General features: G+C 39.3%; 1 protein-coding gene across 2 annotated transcripts in view; it reads left to right on the forward strand.

The window, feature by feature from the left end:
- Positions 1-22,414, forward strand: part of MAP2K4 (mitogen-activated protein kinase kinase 4) — a 105,225-nt gene that overhangs the window by 60,696 nt on the left and 22,115 nt on the right. For both annotated transcript variants that reach the window (XM_065896610.1, XM_065896611.1), the window contains 2 exons: positions 12,562-12,681; positions 20,032-20,151. In XM_065896610.1, the coding sequence (XP_065752682.1) occupies positions 12,562-12,681; positions 20,032-20,151 (240 nt within the window). The remainder of the gene's footprint in view (positions 1-12,561; positions 12,682-20,031; positions 20,152-22,414) is intronic.

Raw genomic sequence — 22,414 nt, forward strand, 5'->3', positions numbered from 1 at the left:
TCACCAGGTGATGCTGTCTATCTTTGTCACCTTGAATTCTTGAGCAAGCATGATAGTTTAGCATGGGAGTGGTGGGAGGGCAATTTAAAATGAAAAAGGAAAAAATGAGATATGGCCACACTCACACTGAACTTGGTAATCTGACATTCCAGTCAACATATTGATGGGGTGTAAGGATTGGATTTCATGAGTTCGTATAATACTGGAAGAGTGTTTGTGCATTAATATATATTAAAATTGGATACCAATTTGATGACTAGTATATGCCATCTACTACAGATTTAAAACGTATTATTGTTGGTCTCTTTGAAAAAACTTAGCCCTTCATCATACCAAGAGTTTATTCACTCTTCACTTAGGCACACAGACCAGACTGTCGAGTGAAGATACACAGAGGCATCGTACGATTGAGGAGTTAGATCTGACATTTTACACGTAGATGGCTCTATTCCTGAGCACGCACTGGTTTTATCTCTGAGATGAGGACTGGGGAGATTTAAAGGAGCTGTGAGACAGCGGTTCACGCTCCTGTAAGTTTTCCTTGGTGTTGGTGAAATGAGAAACCCACTAGAAGTAGCTGTATACTAAGTGTCTTATTATGCACTTAATATAGAAGGATTTCTTTTTTTTTTTTAACATCTTTATTGGAGTATAATTGCTTTACAATGTTGTGTTACTTTCTGCTTTATAACAAAGTGAATCAGCTATATGTGTACATATATCCCCATATCCCCTCCCTCTTGCATCTCCCTCCAACCCTCCCTATCCCACCCCTCTAGGTGGTCACACAGCACCGAGCTGATCTCCCTGTGCTATGTGGCTGCTTCCCACTAGCTATCTGTTTTCCATCTGGTAGTGTATATATGTCCATGCCACTCTCTCACTTCATCCCACCTTCCCCTTCCCCTGCCCCATGTCCTCAAATCCATTCTCTACGTCTGTGTCTTTATTCCTGTCCTGCCCCTAGGTTCTTCAGGACTAATTTTTTTTTTTTAGATTCCATATATATGTGTTAGCATACAGTATTTGTTTTTCTCTTTCTGACTGACTTCACTCTGTATGACAGACTCTGGCTCCATCCACCTCACTACAAATAACTCAATTTCGTTTCTTTTTATGGCTGAGTAATATTCCATTGTATATATGTGCCACATCTTCTTTACCCATTCATCTGTCGATGGACACTTAGGTTGCTTCCATGTCCTGGCTATTGTAAATAGTGCTGCAGTGAACACTGTGGTACATGACTCTTTTGGAATTATGGTTTTCTCAGGGTATATGCCCAGTAGTGGGACTGCTGGGTCATATGGTAGTTCTATTTTTAGTTTTTTAAGGAACCTGCATACTGTTCTCCATAGTAGCTGTATCAATTTACATTCTCACCAACAGTGCAAGAGGGTTCCCTTTTCTCCACACCCTGTCCAGCTTTTATTGTTTGTAGATTTAGAAAAATAAATTTATTATTTTATATTTATTTTTGGTTGTGTTGAGTCTTCGTTGCTGCACGCGGGCTCTCTCTAGTTGCATCTACTCTCCATTGCGGTGCATGGGCCTCTCACTGCAGTGGCTTCTCTTGTTGCAGAGCATGGGCTCTAGGCATGTGGGCTTCAGTAGTTGTGGCACACAGGCTCAGTAGTTGTGGCTTGCGGGCTCTAGAGTGCAGGCTCAGTAGATGTGGCGCATGGGCTCAGTTGCTCCGCGGCATGTGGGACCTTCCTGGACCAGGGTTCAAACTCGTGTGTCCTGCATTGGCAGGCGGATTCTTAACCACTGTGCCACCAGGGAAGTCCCTTGTTTGTAGATTTTTTGATGATGGCCATTCTGACCGGTGTGAGGTGATACCTCATTGTGGTTTTGATTTGCATTTCTCTAATGATTAGTGATGTTAGGCATCCTTTCATGTGTTTGTTGGCCATCTGTATATCTTCTTTGGAGAAATGTCTGTTTAGATCTTCCACCCATTTTTGGATTGGGTTGTTTGTTTTTTTGATATTGAGCATGAGCTGCTTGTATATTTTGGCGATTAATCCTTTGTCAGTTGCTTCGTCTGCAAATATTTTCTTCCATTCTGAGGGTTGTCTTTTCGTCTTGTTTATGGTTTGCTTTGCTGTGCAAAAGCTTTTACGTTTCATTTAGGTCCCATTTGTTTATTTTTTATTTTTATTTCCATTTCTCTAGGAGGTGGGTCAAAAAGGATCTTGCTGTGATTTATGTCATAGAGCGTTCTGCCTATGTTTTCCTCAAAGGGTTTTATAGTGTCTGGCTTTACACTTAGGTCTTTAATCCATTTTGAGTTTATTTCTGTATGTGGTGTTAGGGAGTGTTCTAATTTCATTCTTTTACATGTAGCTGTCCAGTTTTCCCAGCACCACTTATTGAAGAGGCTGTCTTTTCTCCATTGTATATTCTTGCCTCTTCTAGATAAGGTGACCATATGTGTGTGGGTTTATCTCTGGGCTTTCTATCCTGTTCCGTAGAAGGATTTCTTTATCAGACATTAAGCTTATCCTGGAAATTATCCTAAGATTTGCTTGCAGTATCTGCACCAAAGTGAACTGTGGTGTTAACCTGATATTTAAAAATATTGTTTATTCCTCATTTTCAGTTTTGAGGGAGCCCTTCCCCAAATTTATTTTGCCACATACAAGAAATGTTTAAAAAAATGAGTTCTTAGTTACAGGAAATAATTATCTCCAAGAGATAATTAATCTAAAAATCAGTTATGATATCATAAATCAGATTCAGCAAGATAACACACAGTATATGTAAGAGTTATGCTTACGATACTTTCTTGACCTTTGGCCTGAGCACAGTTCCCTAAGCTGCCAGGGAGGTTCTGTGTTAGACCTAGGATGTGGGAAATTTGAATCCTTCATTTTTATTTGCACACGCTTGGGTAAGCTGGTTTTACTCTTCTGTGAGTAGTTTGTCTTGTACTATTTCGTCTAACTCTGCCTGAGCGACTGAGTCACAGGACTGCTGAGGGCAAAGCCATGGTTGCCGCGGGGTCTTTTAAAGCTCAGGTGGGACGTCCTTTGACGCCGGCTGGTACTTCAGGCTTGGATCAGCATCCTCTGCAAATAACATTTATTTCACGCCCCGTTTTGCACGATGGTGGAATACCCACTGAATGAAAAGATTAGACACGCACAGCCATCCCCTAAGGTGAAGTAGTGCCTCGCTAAGCTCTGCTTAGCTGTCTGGCAGGGCTGGTTATTACAGCCAATTCTGGGAAGACCCCAGAATTCAGGCCAAGTGTTTGAAGAAGCAATCAGGATTAGGTTTTCAAGCTAGGGTTAGAGAAATTCAAATCTGGGAGGAACCCCCAGCAGAGTTAGTCCACAGATGATCAGAATCTACTCAAAACAATCCAGGGACACAGGAATAAAGAGTTAGGAAGAGTAGCTGCAGTGCCACGGTTCAGGCCCACGGCTGGAATTGAGTGGGACAGCAAAGGCAGATTGCTGCCAGAGGGAGGAGTGACCTCCTGCAGGCCTGGACTGCCACCCCCCTGTTGTTAATTAGGTCCGGATTGACTTCTTGAAGGATCGTGCCCTGTTCTTGTTTGTAGGCTGTGAAGAAAAAACAGGGGAGAGTAGGAAAGAATGAAAGTGGGAGGGAATAGAAAGGAATGAAATTGCTGTCGCTAAAGACAGAAGGTAGTGGAACTGTTATTTGGAGGGTGAACGCGGGAGTAAACGTCTCGTCCCACTGGAGAGACTGGGCCTCTGGATGGGGTAGGAAGGTGTGAAGGTTATCACTGCTGGTCACTATGATGAGCTTTGAGTCTTCTAATTGAGAAGTTCCCTGAGTTAATCAGAAAAGCAGTCGGCTCTTCGCAGTTTGTGACCTCATATTTAAGGGTTTCGGGTGTTTCCCTTTCTTGGCCATCTGCCTGACATGTGTTACTCCTTCCACCCTCAGTGTCCTTCCTCTACTCTTCCAACTCTCCTGCTGTGCTCGTTTAACTTTTCCTGATCCTGGGCTGCTAGCCCGATCTCGATTCCTGCGTTCTTGCCTCTCCTTGGTATTTGGGTATCGACGTCAGTGTGCTTGAGCTGAGACCCAGGTTACCCCGATGCCTGGTGGGAAGGACCAGAGCCCTCCGCCCGAGAGCGTCAGCACCCACAGCCCAGCCCTCCCTGAGCAGAGCACTGTGGGGCTTTCCCCTGCTCGCTGGGTGGGCCTCCTGTGCAGGCAGAGCTGCGAGTGTCGGGAGGCAGCTGGGCAGTGGGGACCTCGCCATTGCTGTCAGAAGTTCAGTGCTGCATAGTTTGCATGGGGCCCGTGAGCACTGTCGGAGGAGGGTCATTTTAGTCCCAAGCATTGGTCTTGCGCAGTGTTCTGAAGGCAGTAGAATGACACTTGACAGGCGTGGCCTTAGTTAGAAGAGCTTCTTTCTGATGCTCTAGACAACTTTGTTAGGCAGTTTTGTTGAGTTTCAAAGGTCCACAGCGCTAGCATTTGATTATCCAGGTCACTTGTGGGATGCAGAAGCCATGACTATCTTGTTTTGAATTGAGACTGGAGTCCAGTGTCTTAGGCTCTCATTCGATTGGCTGGATCCTCATGGCTTATTAAGAAATCCACAGTTGATTGCCCCATATTATTTTATGTTGCTTGAATGTTGTGGCATTGCAATGAAAAGTGTAAGTGGTGCCCTTCCAGGAGTAGACAGATCCCAAGCATGTGGCAGGGCTGCCCCCTAGTCCCTGGCGTAGTGGGGATTGGAACTCCTAGTCTGCGTGTGTTTCTTTTGCTGTTGCTCCTAGTGGATTCTCTCTGTTAATAGAATTGTATGTAGACCCCAATAAATAAAGTAGACAAAATTAGTGCTATCCTGGTTGATGTGATGGACAGGAGGTGCCTACCCATATCGGAAGCCCTTGGGGCATGAGTGCTGAGGAATCTTTGGGATCCACGTGGACAGTTTGGAAATGGTTGCTCTTGGTGAACTTTAATCAATCATTTTTGTTTCTGAACATTCTGGACACCTAGTTTCTGAAACCCTCTACCTTCACTTGACTGACCTGACTGAACCGTGACATAGGACTGTATCTTAGCTTATGCAGTTATTTGGAGAAAAACCCGTCTTAACACACCTCATTCTAAATGAGGATCCTCCGGAACAATATTTGAACAATACCTCCTGCACATTTTCTGTCATTCTTTGTTATGTTATAGCCATGCCTCTGTAATTGTTTATATATCAGATTTCTCTCTTATCTCACTGTATTGTCATGGGTACCGAAGTTGTGATCTGTCATTTATGATCTTTAGGCCCTTAAATGTTTCAGTGCTGAGGTTAACATTGTGCTCTTTACATGTGGATGATGTAATGAGTAAAGAGGAAGACAATACCACCCTTGTCAAGACTTATCAAACTTGTCCTATTAACTTTGTCCTCAGGGCAGGTCTTCCCATGATGTGATATCACGTATGTTGTTGGAAGTGATCTTGCACGTTCTCTGATGATGCACAGCACAAGATATGTAGAAGGGAGAAGAAGGGGAGGCCCTACTATTAATTAATTAATTTGACTAAGTTACAATCGAGAGTTCATTAAATTGCTTCTAAAGACTCAGATGGTTTTGCAATTAAGAATTAGTATCCTTTCTTCCTTAGTAAAAACATGTGTTTTCATAATTTAACACAATTGATTTAACAGACACACAATTTGTTACTCTTTGACATGAAAAACAGTTTTGCATCTGTGATCAGCACTCCAAATACTTTGACTTTTTTTTTTTTTTTTACTGTTTGTTTTGGCTAATGCGGCCATCTGCTTTGATCTTATTGGTGATAGTATTGTAAGACATCATGGACATTTTTTTATGTGATCTGTTTAGAAGAAGACTCTTTAGCAGCTAAGGTTAAGTGTCTTGCTGCATCTGTGGGATATAGAATCTTTGTTTTGAAATAAGGAATATAAGAATGCCTAGGATTTCCTGCAGCTCAGAAGAAAGTGCTAGCTCACTGATGTGCTGCAGTGGTTTCTGGGGTTTTCCAACTTCGTATTAGAACTGGACATTTCTGCTGGGAAAGCAGCACATTTGTTGTAAGGATCGAATGTTTGTAAGAATCCAAGGGGACGCTTGGGGATCTGAGTGTGATCCTTGCTCTCCTATCCCCTACCTCCCTGACTTAGGTTGATCTGAAGTCATCCACTGACTGGCAGTGGATTCCCCTTTGTGTTTTATTCTCTCACATGTTAACCTTAGGAGGAGTCCCTAACCAAAGGGCAGGGACTGCTTAATGAACAAGGCAGCACTTCTGGCAGGGCAGTATTGGTGTTTGTGGATCCTAGGAACTGGATACTTTCAAAATACGTTTATTACAATTATATCAATTAAGAAGTCCTTGTTCTCTGCATCATTTGATTTTAAATGAAACGCTGTAGAACCTTCATTCCATCCCTCTTTATTTTCTGTGGAGAGGAGTCCACTCGAGATCCCATGTGCTGTGTTTGCCCAGGTACCAGCTCTAGGATTCCTGTGTGGGTGATACTTATCAGTGTCTACTCAGTCCAGTGTCTTAGGCTTTCATTCGATTGGCTAGATCACATGGCTTGTTAAGAAATCCACAGTTAAAAAAAAAAAAAAAAAGAAATCCACAGTTGATTGCCCCATATTATGGGGCATTTGATCGACGCAGGGAGCATTTGATCTCATTCCTGTCCTGTGAGTGATTGCTCAAGCTTTCATCCCATTTTGGCAAGATATTTGGCAATTACTTGAGTAGAGAATATAAATACTGTTGGTCACCTTAGATGGTGAGAGGCGCTCAGCTAGAGGGATGAGCCACAGTCACTGAGAGCTGAGATCGAGCTACCTGCAGGCAATAGCGGATCCCACTCGGCTTTGCTGAAGGGTAAAGACCTTCTGGTGCTCTGATTTCAGTTGGCGGTAAGTTGAAAGTAGCACTTTGCTTAATGGCCCAAATACTAATAGCTTGCATCACTTTATTCCGTGTTAAATTGTTTTAGTCAATGCCTAGAATAAACTTTAAAGCCATACACTGATTTCCTCTATAGTTGTTGAATACATCACCTTGCTGAGTTTCGTTGTGTCCGTGCCCAAATTTCTGATTGGGGAACTCGCCCCTCATTCACTTTTGAATATTCATACCTTACTCCTAACTTACTCTAAGCAGCCACAGATGAACACAGGCACCTTGTTACATGGTTCTCTGAACCCTCAGCTGAGCCCTTCAAAGACCCGGCAAAATGTGTCATGTGAGAGTTTAGAGACTGTACCTGCCAGGACTAGTGGTCATGCCCTTTCACATTACTTTTCCCATTTTTTCTGTTCCCCACATCTCTTTCCCCATGTATTTTCTCCATTTCAAAACAAAAACACAGATGGAGTATCAGTTAGAATTGATAAGACATTTTGTAAGTTTATTTGACTGTGTTGCTGTTTTCAAGTCTGTCTTTCTGAAGTCAGTTCCTGGACTCCTCGGTTCTTGATTCCTGATATGTTTGCAGGTGACGTGTATCTCTTTTGCCTGGAACGCCCAGATCCTAGAAATATTTGTTGTACACATTGTGGAACTACTGTTTTTAATCAGGAACATGTATGACTTATCAGTCTTCTTTACCCTGAGTCTTTCGAGTATGTGATGACCTATTTTCTCCTTCCCTAAACACGAATCGGATCAGGTAACCCAGAGGGCCTTCTCCACACACACATTATCCAACAGATAGAGCTGGTCATTGGCCTGACCTTTCCTTATAGCTTGAGTTGGCAGGTAGAACAACTTTGGGATTTTGGTGAGGGTCCAGAGTTCTTGCATAGGACTCAGGCAGACACAGACTGGGGTCCTTTCAGAGCAGGCCCCAGTGCTTTGGTGTGTGCCTGGCTTCTCTAGCAACTGAGCTAGCTCTGAGAACTCTGACACGGAGATGTGGGTTAACTCTGAATCAGAGTGGGTGGCAAGGACACTACTGGAATCAGCTAGGTGTTCATTTAACGCCCAGGCAAAATGCTCCTTGGAGACCCGCTTCTGAGGACCTATGCTGTGGGCCTTTTTTCATTTTCTCTTTGCCAGTTGAGCCATCCTGGCCTTACCCCATAATAGCGAGTGGGTCTTCATCATACTCTTTCCCTTTATCCCTTCTCCATGTCACTCCTGACCTCTGAAAATAAATTTAGGAAAGTGACACTAATGCGGTCATAGTATCTCAGTAACAAGGGGTGAAATCGGTTTCCTTAAGAGTGTGTACTGCCTGTTTTCATCCATCCTCTTGGCTTCTTTCTCTCTGCCCTTTCCACCCCAGTCCTTCAGTGAATTTAGTTTTAATAGTTCCCCCAGTCCCTTTCCATCCTAATAATGTGTCTTAATCAACTTGAAAGTCCTTCATACTTACTGGTGTTAGTTTTGTCCCTAACTATTCATCCTTGATGAGTACCAGCAAATTACATGAGAGGTCGGGTTGGCAGGGTTTGGAGATAAGGGGAGAGAATAGTGTGTGTGAAATCCCAGTGAAAGGAGTATTTATACTTTAAATTCATGTTGTTAAAAATTGAGGCATTCCAGATGAGGCCAGGTATAAGCTGTCAACATTTAAATTTACCAATGACTTGAAGATGTCACATTGTACAGGAAGAAGGAAAGCAAACTTTCAACCACTTCCTGGTATTTCTGTATGATTGGGACTGTTCTCAAAGTGGGCATTGCTGGGTTCTGTGCATGAGGTAGGAGAGGGCAAGAGGGCAATTTCTAACTTAAATTTTTTAGCTTGTCCTATGGAACTTCTTAACTTTCTATAACTGTAGCTTAATCCTTACAGAGTTCTAGTAACTGAATTTGTGGCTGCTTCAGCCAATGGCATGAGTTGGATTGGCTGCTTTAGATAAGTGAAGCTCTTTGGAATTTTTTTTTAATTAGATAAGAACCATGTATAACACTAATAGTCATACAACCAGGGAACTAGGAATTTATCTTTTTTTCCCTTTGCCTCTACTAAGTGTCTTTAAATGAGAGTTATTTTGGTGTTGCTGATCTGTAGCTACATGCAGTTTTTGTTGGCACTTACCTGCTTTTAAAGCTTTATCAGAGTATAAAACAGCTTTGTATACAGATTTGGACAACAATTTTAAAAATATATTTTTAGCTTCAGATATATAAAATTTCTTCACTGTAGCAAACTGCTTATATAAGTCGGGTAGTAATTCTTGTTTTGCTTTAAAAGTGTTTTCTCTACATTATGTTCCAAATAAAGTAAAATTGTAATAATTTGATAATAATTTGAAAATAACTTCATTATTGGAAATGCTGTGTAGGTTGATTTTCAAAAAGTAGTTTAGTTTGTCCTGAGAGAATGTGATAACTTAAGCTAGGTTAATAAAACAGTGACAGGTAAAAGCTCAATAGCCCCATAATGAAGAAACAAGAGTAATTTTAATGATATTTGGGTGAAAGTGAAACTTTTCTTTAAAACTTAAGGTTCTTGAGATGATTTTCTTAAATATTTTCTACTTTCTTAAATAGAAAAAAAAAAAAAAGGTTTGCTGAGACCAAATGAACATTCGCCTTATCTAACTTTAAATTTATGGTGTCAATAAATGAAAATTTCCTGTAATTCAAGGCATTTATCAACACAGTTGATTTCTGAACATTTAAATTACAGGAGAATTTCAAGTAGTGTAATTGGCTCCACCTTTGCATTTTCCAGTACCCTCATTAAGGACAGCTTTATAAGGGGAAGGGAAGTTTGTTCTCAGTGATGTGTTCCATTTTTGGTGATTGTGCTCCCTTCATTAGAGAATCCGAGCCTTGCTTATTTCAAATGGTAGAAATCTTTTCCATACACATTATTTTGATGTTCAATTAGAAAAACTTTCCTGGTAGTGACTTTTATTACTATTTTGTCATTTGAATCATCGATTATTTGTGTTTTCTAACTTGAATTACTTATTGAATTACTGAATTAAAATCATTAATTTGAAGCTACTGCTATTGTAGGAGATGTATGCTTATAGTTAATCTCCTCTTTGAGTCCTTCAGGCCTTTTGAATTAGCTTAGTTTATTAATTCCTCACATATAATAAAGGTTACAATACGACCCTAAAACTTTAGTATCAGTATAATTCAGAGCTAGCTGTACTTGCTCTGTTTTAAACAATTGAGATGCAGTACCAGCAGCTAGTCCTCCAACGCCCATCACTTGGGCGAGATGCTCAGAAAGCGTGAGGAGGTGGGGACAGGCATCATTAGAGCAGTAGGCCATCCAGCAGCGCCCCCATGTTCTCTTTCATGCTAGCAGTGGCATTAAAGAATATTTTACAGATGGACAGATTTTCCTGCCATGCTGACAATCTCAGAGATTACAACTGTGCCAGGAACTCTCTCTCCAGTATGGTTAGTAATAATCCTATTACATCAGTTAGATGCTGGGACTTCAGTTAGGTCTCCAGTTCACACAGTAACATGTATCCTTTCTGTAGCAACAGCAGTGTTTTTAGAAACTGGTCCCCAAGAGTCAGTTATTGATGATAACTACTGAGGTTTATTGTAAATTTAGAAAACCATATAACCAGTTTAGGGAAACAAAAAATAAACTAGAAAGGAGGACATCTTTTAAAATAGTGTTTTATAAGTGTGTGTGTTAGTACACTTGTAAATAAGGAAAAATAGTAAAAGTAGAAAAAAAAATTTTAATCTATTAATAGTGAGAATTCTTTAGTAGGTAGAAATCTTCTGCAACCAGAGGATCATTTGCTTTTTCTTCCCTGTTTGTCTCTAATTACCAGTTCTTTGTCTTTTAAGTTTAGATACATAGGATTATTAAGTCTTTTAAAAATAATAGCGTTCCCAAATTAGTATTTTCACAGCTACACTTTTAGAGTTATATTTTTTAAAACAGAAGTTAATGTAATTAAAATGTTTACAAAAATTTCAGTGTCATGTTTTGAACAAATACAAATTACATCTCTGGGATAATTTGACTTTTTAAAACTATCCCTTTTGAGCAGACATTATGCCGATGTAGATTTAAAAGCAAACTTATTAATCTCCAAACTATGAAAGTACAGAAATGGGAGGGGGGGATTTTCTTAATTTTAAAAGTACTAGTCTTACTTGTTTTTATTTTTCATTCTTCTTATTTTTTTCTTATTTATCTGGGCAGGATATTCAGTGTGAAAGTTTGGAATAAATCAGTATGTACAAGATGGATGCCAGCTAGTAAATTTTATTTGGTATGCAGTACTGTAGCTAGCAGGCTGTAAATTTTAAGTTGCAAAATTAAATTTGTTTGTATTTGCAATGTGTGGAGTTCCTCATTTAGTGTGGGAAAAATGAAAATTAGAGAACCTACTTCTATTCCTTATACACCTGCTTATTGTCGTGTCACATGGAATACATCTTTTGTATTTCTCTGTGCCTCTGGCTTCTCTTCTGTAAAATGGGTTCAAGAGTTTAATTGACTGCCTTCACCCTTTCAAGAACATTGAGGACAGATACCTTGAAGTCTTTGGAAGACAAAATGCCACCTTGTATATTTTTTGATACTAAATTGCCCTGTAAGTATGTGCTACGTATTGTACACAGTGGCGCGGTGTGACATTGTGAACTTTTTTTATGAGAACAGAGCTGTTTGCATGCCTTGTCATTAAACTGTAACTTCATTATTAATATTTTACACTGTCTGAACTTGATTCTTTCCTGTCTCTAGTGCAGTGGGAGCTGTCGCCCTGAACATCTCCATGTTCTGTGCAGTTCCTGGGTGGGTGGCAGGGCTGGGGACCCTTATCTTTTGTGGGACTCTTTTAGAATTGTGCAGAGTCATCGTTTTACAGGTGGGTTGGGGATATACCCCAGGTCTGCAATGTACAGGGGAGGACCTCATCATCTGAGGAGCAGACAGACAGCCCTCTGTCTCCTCATTTTTAGATTTTCCTCCACATGTTTATGCTGCCCTGCATTCTGACTCACGAGTTGGAGAGTCAGGTAGAGCTTTTTGTTTTTAACATACAGAAAGCATGGTGAAGGGGGAAGATACCAGTACAGGATTTGGGAGACATGGATCATAGTCTGTGTGCTGCCCCTATGCTAGTTCTAACTTTTACCTGTTCTGGGCTATTTTCCATCTCTAAAGAAGGAGGATGCTAAGGCGTAAGGATGCCAGGGAGTGAAGAGGGCTGTTCTTGCGTTGAATGCCCAGATTCCATACAATTCTGAAATAGTGATTAAAAGTATGTATGAAACTACTGATAATTATTCAACGTAAACTGTTTAGAGGATGGCTTGTTAAGATTTTCTTTATATTTGCCGGCAGGGCATTCCTTCCATCATCATCAGTGAATGCTTGTGGTTAAAAAGCTCTGTGTCCCTTAAAGAGTTCCTACGTGCTATTTTGTCAAAAAATTTTTTTTCTAAGTGCTGTTTTGTTTTTCTGTGATAAAATTATTCTTGTAAAGTATAAGGAAGATGATAATTTTTATGTCTGGTTAGTATTTGTGAAGTCTCCTTGGAATTTTTAGTCTTGTGGTAGTGGTTTTTCTTTGGTTTCTAAAGTTGTTTTATGTTTTTGTGACATCTTTTGTCATTTTTTTCCAGAGAATTCGGTCAACAGTGGATGAAAAAGAGCAAAAACAACTTCTCATGGATTTGGATGTAGTGATGCGAAGTAGTGATTGCCCGTACATTGTTCAGTTTTATGGTGCACTCTTCAGAGAGGTAGGAATAAACCTAAGCTTGGGTCTTAGCTGACAAGTGGACGTCTACTTGGAATGAGTAAGAGGATGGCAGGATTTGATTCCAATCTTCAGTTAAATGCCGTACATTAGTAATACCTTGATTTCTCAGCATTTTAGTGTATCGCCATGATAATTTACACATTAATTTCTACCATTCATGTTCCTTTGGTTAAGGGGTGAACTTCATACTTTAATTATATTAGTTAATTAAGTATTTTATGGCTGTCATTTGTGAATTCCATATTTCCTTCTTCATATGTAAATATTTTCTGTTTCTTAAGAACCTGGCACAAATCATCTGGCTTCTAAATATGTTACTGTATTTAGATCTATCCCTTTTGTCCTTGAGCTCCCTCAGTCCTCCCCGACCCCTTTTTTAAACTTTCATTCATTTCTGTCATCAAATGTATCTGCATTTAGCATAAGCATTTATTCGTGTCCACCCACAGTCCTCAATAAAATTCATCAGACATGGAAATTAACAGCTGCAGTAGAATTTCTTGTATCTAATTCTGCTATCCAGATTTTTATGTAGAAGCTAGAACTTCAGTTTCTTGGTGTCAGGATCATATATCTCTTTTGGTCTCTGACTCTCCTGTATCCTGCTACAGGAGGATATCACTTCTGCCTGCAGCTGTCAGTGCACTTGCTCATTTCCAGTCACACCACTCCCTAAAGCAGGGAAGTGAGTTGGGGTCAGGAAGTAAAGGTGGAGCTGTCAGTGAATCAGATACTTCATGATGTCCTGGACAGTTGTCACACACTTGTGATATTTAGTTAGGTGAATGGGAATTGAACTGAACTCTTAAGCATTTTAAATACTCTTAAAAAAATATCCATTATAGGGCTTCCCTGGTGGCACAGTGGTTGGGAGTCTGCCTGCCGATGCAGGGGACATGGGTTCGTGCCCCGGTCCGGGAGGATCCCACGTGCCACGGAGCGGCTGGGCCCGTGAGCCGTGGCCGCTGGGCCTGCGCGTCCGGAGCCTGTGCTCCGCAACGGGAGAGGCCACAACGGTGGGAGGCCTGCGTACTGGGAAAAAAAAAAATCCATTATCATTTTGAAAATGTTAGGATGAGCTGGTACTGGTGGGTTTGTTATGAACTGGTGAGGAAAAACTGCATCCCACCCTGCCCTTCTTTTTGGGACTGGATCGCAAAGGGTGTCGTTTTGGGGGTTTTGTTAGCGTTATTGACTTAAAAAATACTGTGTTGTAAGACAGGACTGAATGTTACACTGAATAGAAAGATATGAAATCTTATCATTGGAGAAGACCTTAGAGGTTTGTCGATTAATTCTTCACCCAATCCTGAAATACTTATTTATTTTTCTGTGCTCTTAATAGATAACTGTATTAACCAAAAGCGTTCTCCTTCATGATAGAGCCCATCCCTTTGTTGAATCACTAATTAATCACTATTAGTTTTAGACTCACATAGCTTCTTTCTCCTCCTGTCCTTGTACTTTTTTGACTTGAGTGTCCATTTTTATGACCAGATCTGTTGAATTTGTTACCTTTCTTCCGCATGTCACATAGTATTACATCACGTCAGCGCACACAGTCATGTATTCAGGCAGGTAACTGTATCCTGCACCGAAGTATTATATACTGTTATTCTGTTTGTAAGATCATGAATCTGGAACTTTCTTCATGTTGCACAGGAATCTTGCCATCTCCTCCTCCCTTCTTCCCCCAAACCATGAATTTCTTCTTCATAATCATAAATCCCCTGGCCACACTACTCTTCACATCTCATGAAGAGCAGTAGTTATCTGGAATGGACTAGATTTTCTCTCCTAACTGGATGCCACAGTCAGCTTTTCCATGCTGTGCTCAGTGTCTCCGTAGACTTTCATGGGCTCTATCTCAGCCCTAATTCACCTCCATAGTGCTCAAGTATGCCGGTTTATTTCTCATGTTCGTTTACTTGATAATTCACTTAAGCAACATTTAAATATATAGCTCCAGGCTAGATAGTGTGAAGTCTGATTTTATGAAAAGAAAGCAGAGTGATATCCATGATTGAAAAGTTACTGGAAACAAAACAAAAGGCTTGGAATAATATCTGAACAGGGTCATTATGATTCCTTATGAACAGCTGGGTAAAATTCAGTTTCATATCTCAGGAAGGTTGACTGGAATTGAGATATGCATCTGTAAGCACTAACATCTATTGAATGCTCTATAGATTCCACATTTATTACTTTCACAACAGTCTCGGGCAGGTTGGTGGTATTATCCCCTCTTCCCAGGGAGGAAACTGAGATATGAGTACTAATTTGACAAAAGTCACACAGTCAGGAAGTGTCACGGACAGGACTTCAGAGACAAAAATCTCACTGTTCTTTCTGTTATACCACAAGTGGTCCAGGGATAAAGAACTTGAGCTTCATTTAAGAAATAATCTACTTTTTAAACATTGCAGTTTTTGAGTATGATAAAATGAAGGGTCAGGAGCTATACAGGTAAGTTGTGTTAAGTCACAAAATGCCTAGTTAGGCTGAACATGAAGCCACCCCCCGCCCCCCTTAGATCTTAGAATGCAGGAAGTAATAGGTACTTTCTGAATAATGCAGTTTTAGAAGCAGAAATTTCACCTTGAAGAGTGCATATGCATAGTCAAAGTTGTAACTTTCCTGAAGTTACAAATGGTTAAAAATAATAAACATTTATTTAATAATGGTTTGGAGAAAGATTTTTGAGCTAGATCACTTAAAAGAAAAGGATCCTTTTTTGTTGACATGACCTTCAGGGTTTTTTTTGTTTTTTTTGTTTTGTTTTGTTTTTGCGGTACGCGGGCCTCTCACTGTTGTGGCCTCTCCCATTGCGGAGCACAGGCTCCGGACGCGCAGACTCAACGGCCATGGCTCACAGGCCCAGGCGCTCCGCGGCATCCTCCCGGACCAGGGCACAAACCCGCATCCCCTGCATCGCCAGGCGGACTTTCAACCACTGCACCACCAGGGAAGCCCCACCTTCAGTTTTGATAATAGGCACAGAATTCTGGGTTTATGAAAGGAAAAGACTGGACATGAATGAGCGCATTCAGGACTTGTTGTGAGAGAGACAAATGCTTGTAACTCCCATCCCTGTGAAAAGCCTCCAGAGTACTTCATTTCACATAATTTATATGACCACAGGACATCAGCTCTTGGTCTGATTCAGTCAACCAACAATCACGGGGCCATGAGATGTTATTTTTCTTCTTGGCAGCAACAGTGTAGAGGTTAATCTTGCCATTGGGTAATATTGAGCCTCTGAAAGTTCCATAACTTTATTTGGAGCAGTGAATAAATAACATTTAATACTGAAGTTGGTAACTCATTTATTGCTGTTGTCTCCAACCATGTGTATACTTCTTTCTAGGATGAAACTAAATGAGGAAAAGAAGTCCAAAATACAACTTGGATTTTATTTAGATAATTTATTAAGACATCTAATTGCACAGGTTTCTAAATTCATTTTCAGAATTGCTAGACAGGGGAAAAAAAGAGCTTGACAGTATTGAATAATGAAAGTGACTTTTAGCCTGTAGCTTACATAAAGGCCAGACCTACTATTTATGTTATCAATACTGAGACTTAGAAGCACTTTTAAAATATCTTTTAATATATACATTTTCAGAATTTAATAGCAAGGAATCCCTTATTTAAGATATTTTTTGAGGTTGGGGAAACTCCAGTGTAGGAAATACTGTTCTGAGTAATCTGTGACTATAGGAGTTCATCAGGTTATATAAAAGGCAGTGATAGGGCTTCCCTGGTGGCGCAGTGGTTGAGAGTCCGCCTGCTGATGCAGGGGACACGGGTTCGTGCCCCGGTCCGGGAAGATCCCCCATGCCGTGGAGCGGCTGGGCCCGTGAGCCGTGGCCGCTGAGCCTGCACGTCCAGAGCCTGTGCTCCGCAACGGGAGAGGCCACAACAGTGAGAGGCCCGCGTACCGCTAAAAAAAAAAAAAGGCAGTGATATTAGCCAAATTTAGTCACCTCCTCCCTTTCTACCCCTACTTCTGCTCATGTTGTCCTTTCCCCTTCATTCCCCGCCCCGGCAGGTTTTAAGTACAGCTTTATGGAGGTAAAATTGGCAATCAACTGCACATATTTACAATATACAATTTGATATGTTGGAACAAATGTACACACGTGTGGGCTTGTCACTATAATCAAGGTCATGAACATACCCACCTCTCACGAGTTTCCTTGTGTCCCGTAGGTTATACACACTTCCTCTCTGCTGTCACCATCCTCAGGCAACTGCAGAGCTGCTTTCTGCCACTGTAGATGAGTTTGCATTTTCTAGAATTTTATGTAAATGGAATCATACAGCATGTATCCCCTCCTTTTTTTTTGTCGTCTTTTACTCAGCATAAGTATTTTGCAGTTCAGTTTCTTTCAAAGAGTTCTCTTCAGGTTATCTGTTTCTCCCTGAGTGATACTTGGTAGTTTGATTTTATTTTCAGAAATTTGTACCTTTTATCTAAACTGTCACATTAATTGGTATATATTCATAATAGCCCTATATTATCATCATAATATCTGTAGAATCTACAGTGATGTTACCTCCCTCTCTCATTCCTGATGTAATTTGTATCTTCTCTCTTTTTTCCTGATTAGTCTGGCTAGGCTAATTTGTTAGATGTATTATTCCTAGGTGCTTTTTTCGTTCTACTGTGAGTGGTGTCTTTTTTTTTTTTTTTTTTGGGTTCGCAGGCCTCCTCTCACTGTTGTGGCCTCTCCCGTTGCGGAGCACAGGCTCCAGACGCGCAGGCTCAGCGGCCACGGCTCACGGGCCCAGCCGCTCCACGGCATGGGGGATCTTCCCGGACCGGGGCACGAACCCGTGTCCCCTGCATCGGCAGGCGGACTCTCGGCCACTGCGCCACCAGGGAAGCCCAGTGGTGTCTTTTTAAACATTTTATTTTCTAAGTTGTTCCTGTTGGTATAAAAGTTATGTTATTGGTTTTATCTGGATGTTGTCTCTGAAACCCTTATCTTGATCTTAGTAGTTCAGTTTCATTATCCTCCACCTTCCTTTTCAGTAAATCCATATTCAGTAATTTTTATTTTTGTATTTCAGTTGTGTGGTTGTCCTGTCTTTTGCTTGAACGCGAAAGTAATGTTGCTGTCACTGCTTTTGAGGCAGCTCAAACCATTCCTTTTTTTTTTTTTTTTTTTTTTAACGCAGCTCATTGCTGTTGTCTATTCTCAGTTATGGCCAAAAGGAACTGCTAGAAGAAATACATTTACATTAGGTTATGTGCCTTAGAAACTACAAAGATTTCCCTCCCTGGAGCTAATTGCTCCTTTGTATCTGCCCTTCTCACCTCAGTTTACTTCTCACCTTTATTTCCCTTGTTCCCTTGTCTTTCCTTCTCTTTTGGTTGCTTTCCTATTTTTCCATCCTTTCCCCTTCTCCCCTAATTTTCTTAACTCTAGTTTTTAGCAGCTGCCAGGCGCTTTACTTTGTGCTTTACATATGTTAACTCATTTGATCTTTATCATATTCCATTGTAGATTGTGGGGCAATCCCATTTCATCCTTAGGAGTTAACGGGGCCCAAGCTTATATAAGTGGAGAGTGGGAGAGCCTGGATGAGTAAGTCAGGCCTTCACACTCTAATCATTGATTGTCCCACTTTGCTATATTACTGAAGTTAAGTTCCTTCCTTGCTGTTTTTCTAAGTAGGTGAGTTAAATGTGCTATCCTTTTCTCTAATTAAAAAATTCTAGTAAATCTATTGAGATGGTGTCTTTAGATTGAAATAAATTCAAGTGTGTGTTTTGGGTTAATAGTGTTAGTCGTTTACGAAGGTTATTCTGCAAGAGCACCCAGAAAAAGAGACCTAAGAAGAAAGATTGGAATAACTATAAGTGAAAGTTCACTTTGTCAGTTATGCTTTACAAATCAGCATTCTGTGAAGCCATGGAGCTACATGGATGTTGCAGCAGCTGGTTCTATTTTAAGAGTGGGATTATTCATCTCAGCAGTCATCACAGCATGTGCTGTCTCTACATATAAGTTAAATGTCCTTGCATTGGAGGTGTTGATAGGAGAAAGGAGTTATGTAAAGTGGATTCTGTTCATGGCTCTATCGCTAATTAGCAGTGCTGTTCTGAGCAAGCCATTTTACTTCACCGGGCATAGATCTCTCGTATGATCAATCCAAGTCAGACGTTAGGGGAAGGAGGTTAGTGGTAGAAAATCTCTAAGGATATAGCTGGATCCATAAATTAGAAACCATATGCAAAATTTTTTAAAGATAATTCTTGTCATGATCCCTGTAGCTCTTTTCACTCTCCCAAGGTACTTCGTATTCCTTGTTTATATGTGCACATACTTTTACAGCATTATAAACATGGAATCTGCTTATAGCCTGTGTTTTCTCATGCATACCTCATGAACTGTATAGTTTTCAAAATAATTTAATTTTAGGTAATCCTTTTAATAATGTACCATTTCATCTTGTGAGATAGTTGAGGTTTTTAGTTTGGTTTTGTTTTTTCTTTTTGTAATTTACGAGCTATTTGTTTAAGTTAGGTTCCCAGTCATGGGATGACTATCAAAGGGTATAGGCACTTTTATTTCTCTTGTTTTGTTGTCAGATTGCCTTCAAACTGGTTTAAAACACTCTACAATGCTGCCAATAGTTTTTGAATGATTTGATTTGATTATAGCCAGCATTTGTTCATTTAAGGAATGTTTATTGAGCCCCTGTCGTGGTGGACTATATGTTATAATAGGGAAGATCAATGAAAACCATAATAAATAAGTAAATTATATTTTATATTAGAAGATAATAAAGTCTCTACAGAGTAGAGCAGTTAAGGGGATGCTGAGAGGGGGATGACTTGCATTTTGAATTGGGCATTTTCAATGTCGGCCACTGAGAAGGTGGCATTTAAGCAAGGACTTTAGGCATTGGGCTTGCTTTATGTATTTTTTTTTCTTTTTTACTAATTTAAGAAGTTTATATAGTTTCTCAAGATTCCTGTAGTCTATTTCCTTTGTTAGTGAGAATGAACAGTTTCCCACATATTTTCTGTTTCTCTATTTAATCATGGCAGAGTTTGAAAATTTTTATAAAAGTCCAAAGGTTTTCTGTGTAGGACTATGCCCATCCTTACAATTAAGAGTGGGGAAAATTGGGCTACTAAGTTTGTGTTTGAACATGAGGAGACTATTCTGTCCAGCACTTTAATAAGGAACAAAAATTTAAAAAAAAAAAAAGAAGAAGATTGCTTCTTCTCTCATTGTATTTCTATTTTAAGTAAAGGAAAGGTGGTACTTAATGTTAAGATGTAGAAGAATAACCGATATTTGTTTTTTTATAGGGTGACTGTTGGATCTGTATGGAACTCATGTCTACCTCGTTTGATAAGTTTTACAAATATGTATATAGTGTATTAGATGATGTTATTCCAGAAGAAATTTTAGGCAAAATCACTTTAGCAGTAAGTACTTGGTTTTCAAATTGTTCCTTGTCTACATACTTACATAAAGATGCTACTGGAGTTTTGAATGCACACATCTGAATGCCCTTCACAGAATGTTACTGACCTTCCTGGAAAATCATTATAATAGGAAAAGAGACAAAAATCACTTCTGTGGGGTAATTAATACAACAAGTAGTAAGAACAATTTTCAAAATACTACATTGACACTTTCTATTATTGAAAAGTATGTATTGAAATCATACATTTCAATAATAAATACTACAGTATTCTTTCCATTAAAATCAGAGTGAACCATAATAGACTGTGCTGTAAATAAGGCTAGAAAAAGCAATTTTCTGTTCCTCTTTCCCTTGTTACTTTAACTGTATTTAAATAGGTTATATTATCACAGTTCCGCTTAAATTAGAATTGCAGCAGTCTCCTTGAAATCCCTTAATTGAAACTCTTTAGACTAAGTATATTTCCTGTGGTTTAAGATTTGGGCTATTCTGTCTAAACTACTTAAATTGTTGACTAGCAATTTCAGTAACCAGCATTACTACTAATTTGGTCAAATCACTTTTAGCATAGTACCAAAAAAGAAAAGAGGCACTGTTTTGCTTACGTGTTTATAGTTTTGAAAATGAATTAATGATCATTTTCTTTCTTGTTCTTTTAGCTAACAAAGGTCATTCACAGTTTTTTCACAGAACGAAAAACAAATTTTTTTGATGAAGTTAGTAAGTTTCTTAGAAACCCCTGAGTATCTGAACTAATGACATGACCTGGGTTAGTGGATGTGTAAACTAAATTTTATAGGAAGTTGTAAGATAGATATTCTGGTTGCATGAATTTCCTCTTTCTTCCCTGCATCCTCCACATCCAGTATAGTCTGCCTGGTAATTGTCAGTTTATCCTGTTTAATCATTAAGGGTCAGTGTTAAAATAAGTAGACAGTTTCTGAACTGTATTTTAGTTGTAAGAGATATGTGTGTGTATAACTGGGATTTAAAAAGGTCAAACTCTAGTCATAATCTTAAGATTAATAGGTCTCATGTTAATATTTTAAATTATTTACCTGAATTAATGCTCAATTTAAATGTTTTATGAGCTGTTAAGATATATACCCTTTCATATAATTTTATAAAGAAGCTGTCTAGTATAAACAAGTTTTACTAGAAACTTCTTCATTATTCAGACAGGTGTATGAAATTTTATGTTGATCACTTTAGTCATCTCTCTTCAGTATACCAAACCTAGCTTTATCTTGGAACTTTTTACTATTCATAATAATTATAATGGAACAATAGTAGAATAATGATAATAGCCCATGGTTACTGAGTGTTTATTTGTGTCAAGCCAAGATCTCATGACATTTTATGTTCATAGCAACTCTCAATGGTAAATAGTGTAACCCCCTTTTTATTTACAGATGACAAATCTAAAGCATGGAGAGGTTAAGTAATTAATTTGCTTTGAAATTCATACATTTGTAAGTGTAAATGATTTAAGCCCCGGCAGTCTGATCCTAGAATCCAGCTGTTAACCACTGCATGACAGGATGATCGTGAAGTTGGAAAACATAGATAAAATTATTTTATCCTAAATTGCAATATATGTAATGTACACTAATAAATCATTTATTATATATTTGCCTGTGTTTCTAGACTTGGTGATCATCCTTTATATTAAGCGTAACATTTAAAATTACTTTGTGTTAAATCTCTTCTTGCTAATTAATAACCCCATGAACAAGCCTGGCTGTTTGAAGCATTGCGAGTTTGTGTTCTGCACCCAGCAGCTTGATGGCAGCGGAGACTTGACGTTTCTAATTGTAGGCCTGTGCTTCACTTCTCTTTTAGTTTGAGGTTGTAGAAATGTTAATTCAAGTCTCTGTTTCCTCTATTCTTGGAGAAATCTTTGATTTCCTGATCATGAGCAGTGATCAAACAACAGGATAAATTCTGGCTCTGCAAAAATTACTTTGCAGGCTCCACACCCAGTGAGGGTGAATGATTGTGAGAAACTGAGAATTTGGAAAAACTTATTAAATTAGGGTTGATAATGGAACCAGACTGTTGGACCTTTTTGTACTAAATATATCTGTTCCTAAAAAGTTCGATGGTATGAGAAAGATTATACAACTTTTTAATGACTTATTTAAAAAATTGTAAGTTACCTGTTTGTTTTTTTAGCTGTCAGGGAAGGGCGTGTAAAGGCAACTATGATTTCATATCTAAAATCATAATTTAGCATCTTCAGCTAACATAAAAAATGGACA

Source organism: Phocoena phocoena, chromosome 19 (genome assembly GCF_963924675.1).
Source record: "Phocoena phocoena chromosome 19, mPhoPho1.1, whole genome shotgun sequence".
Lineage (NCBI taxonomy): Eukaryota > Metazoa > Chordata > Mammalia > Artiodactyla > Phocoenidae > Phocoena > Phocoena phocoena.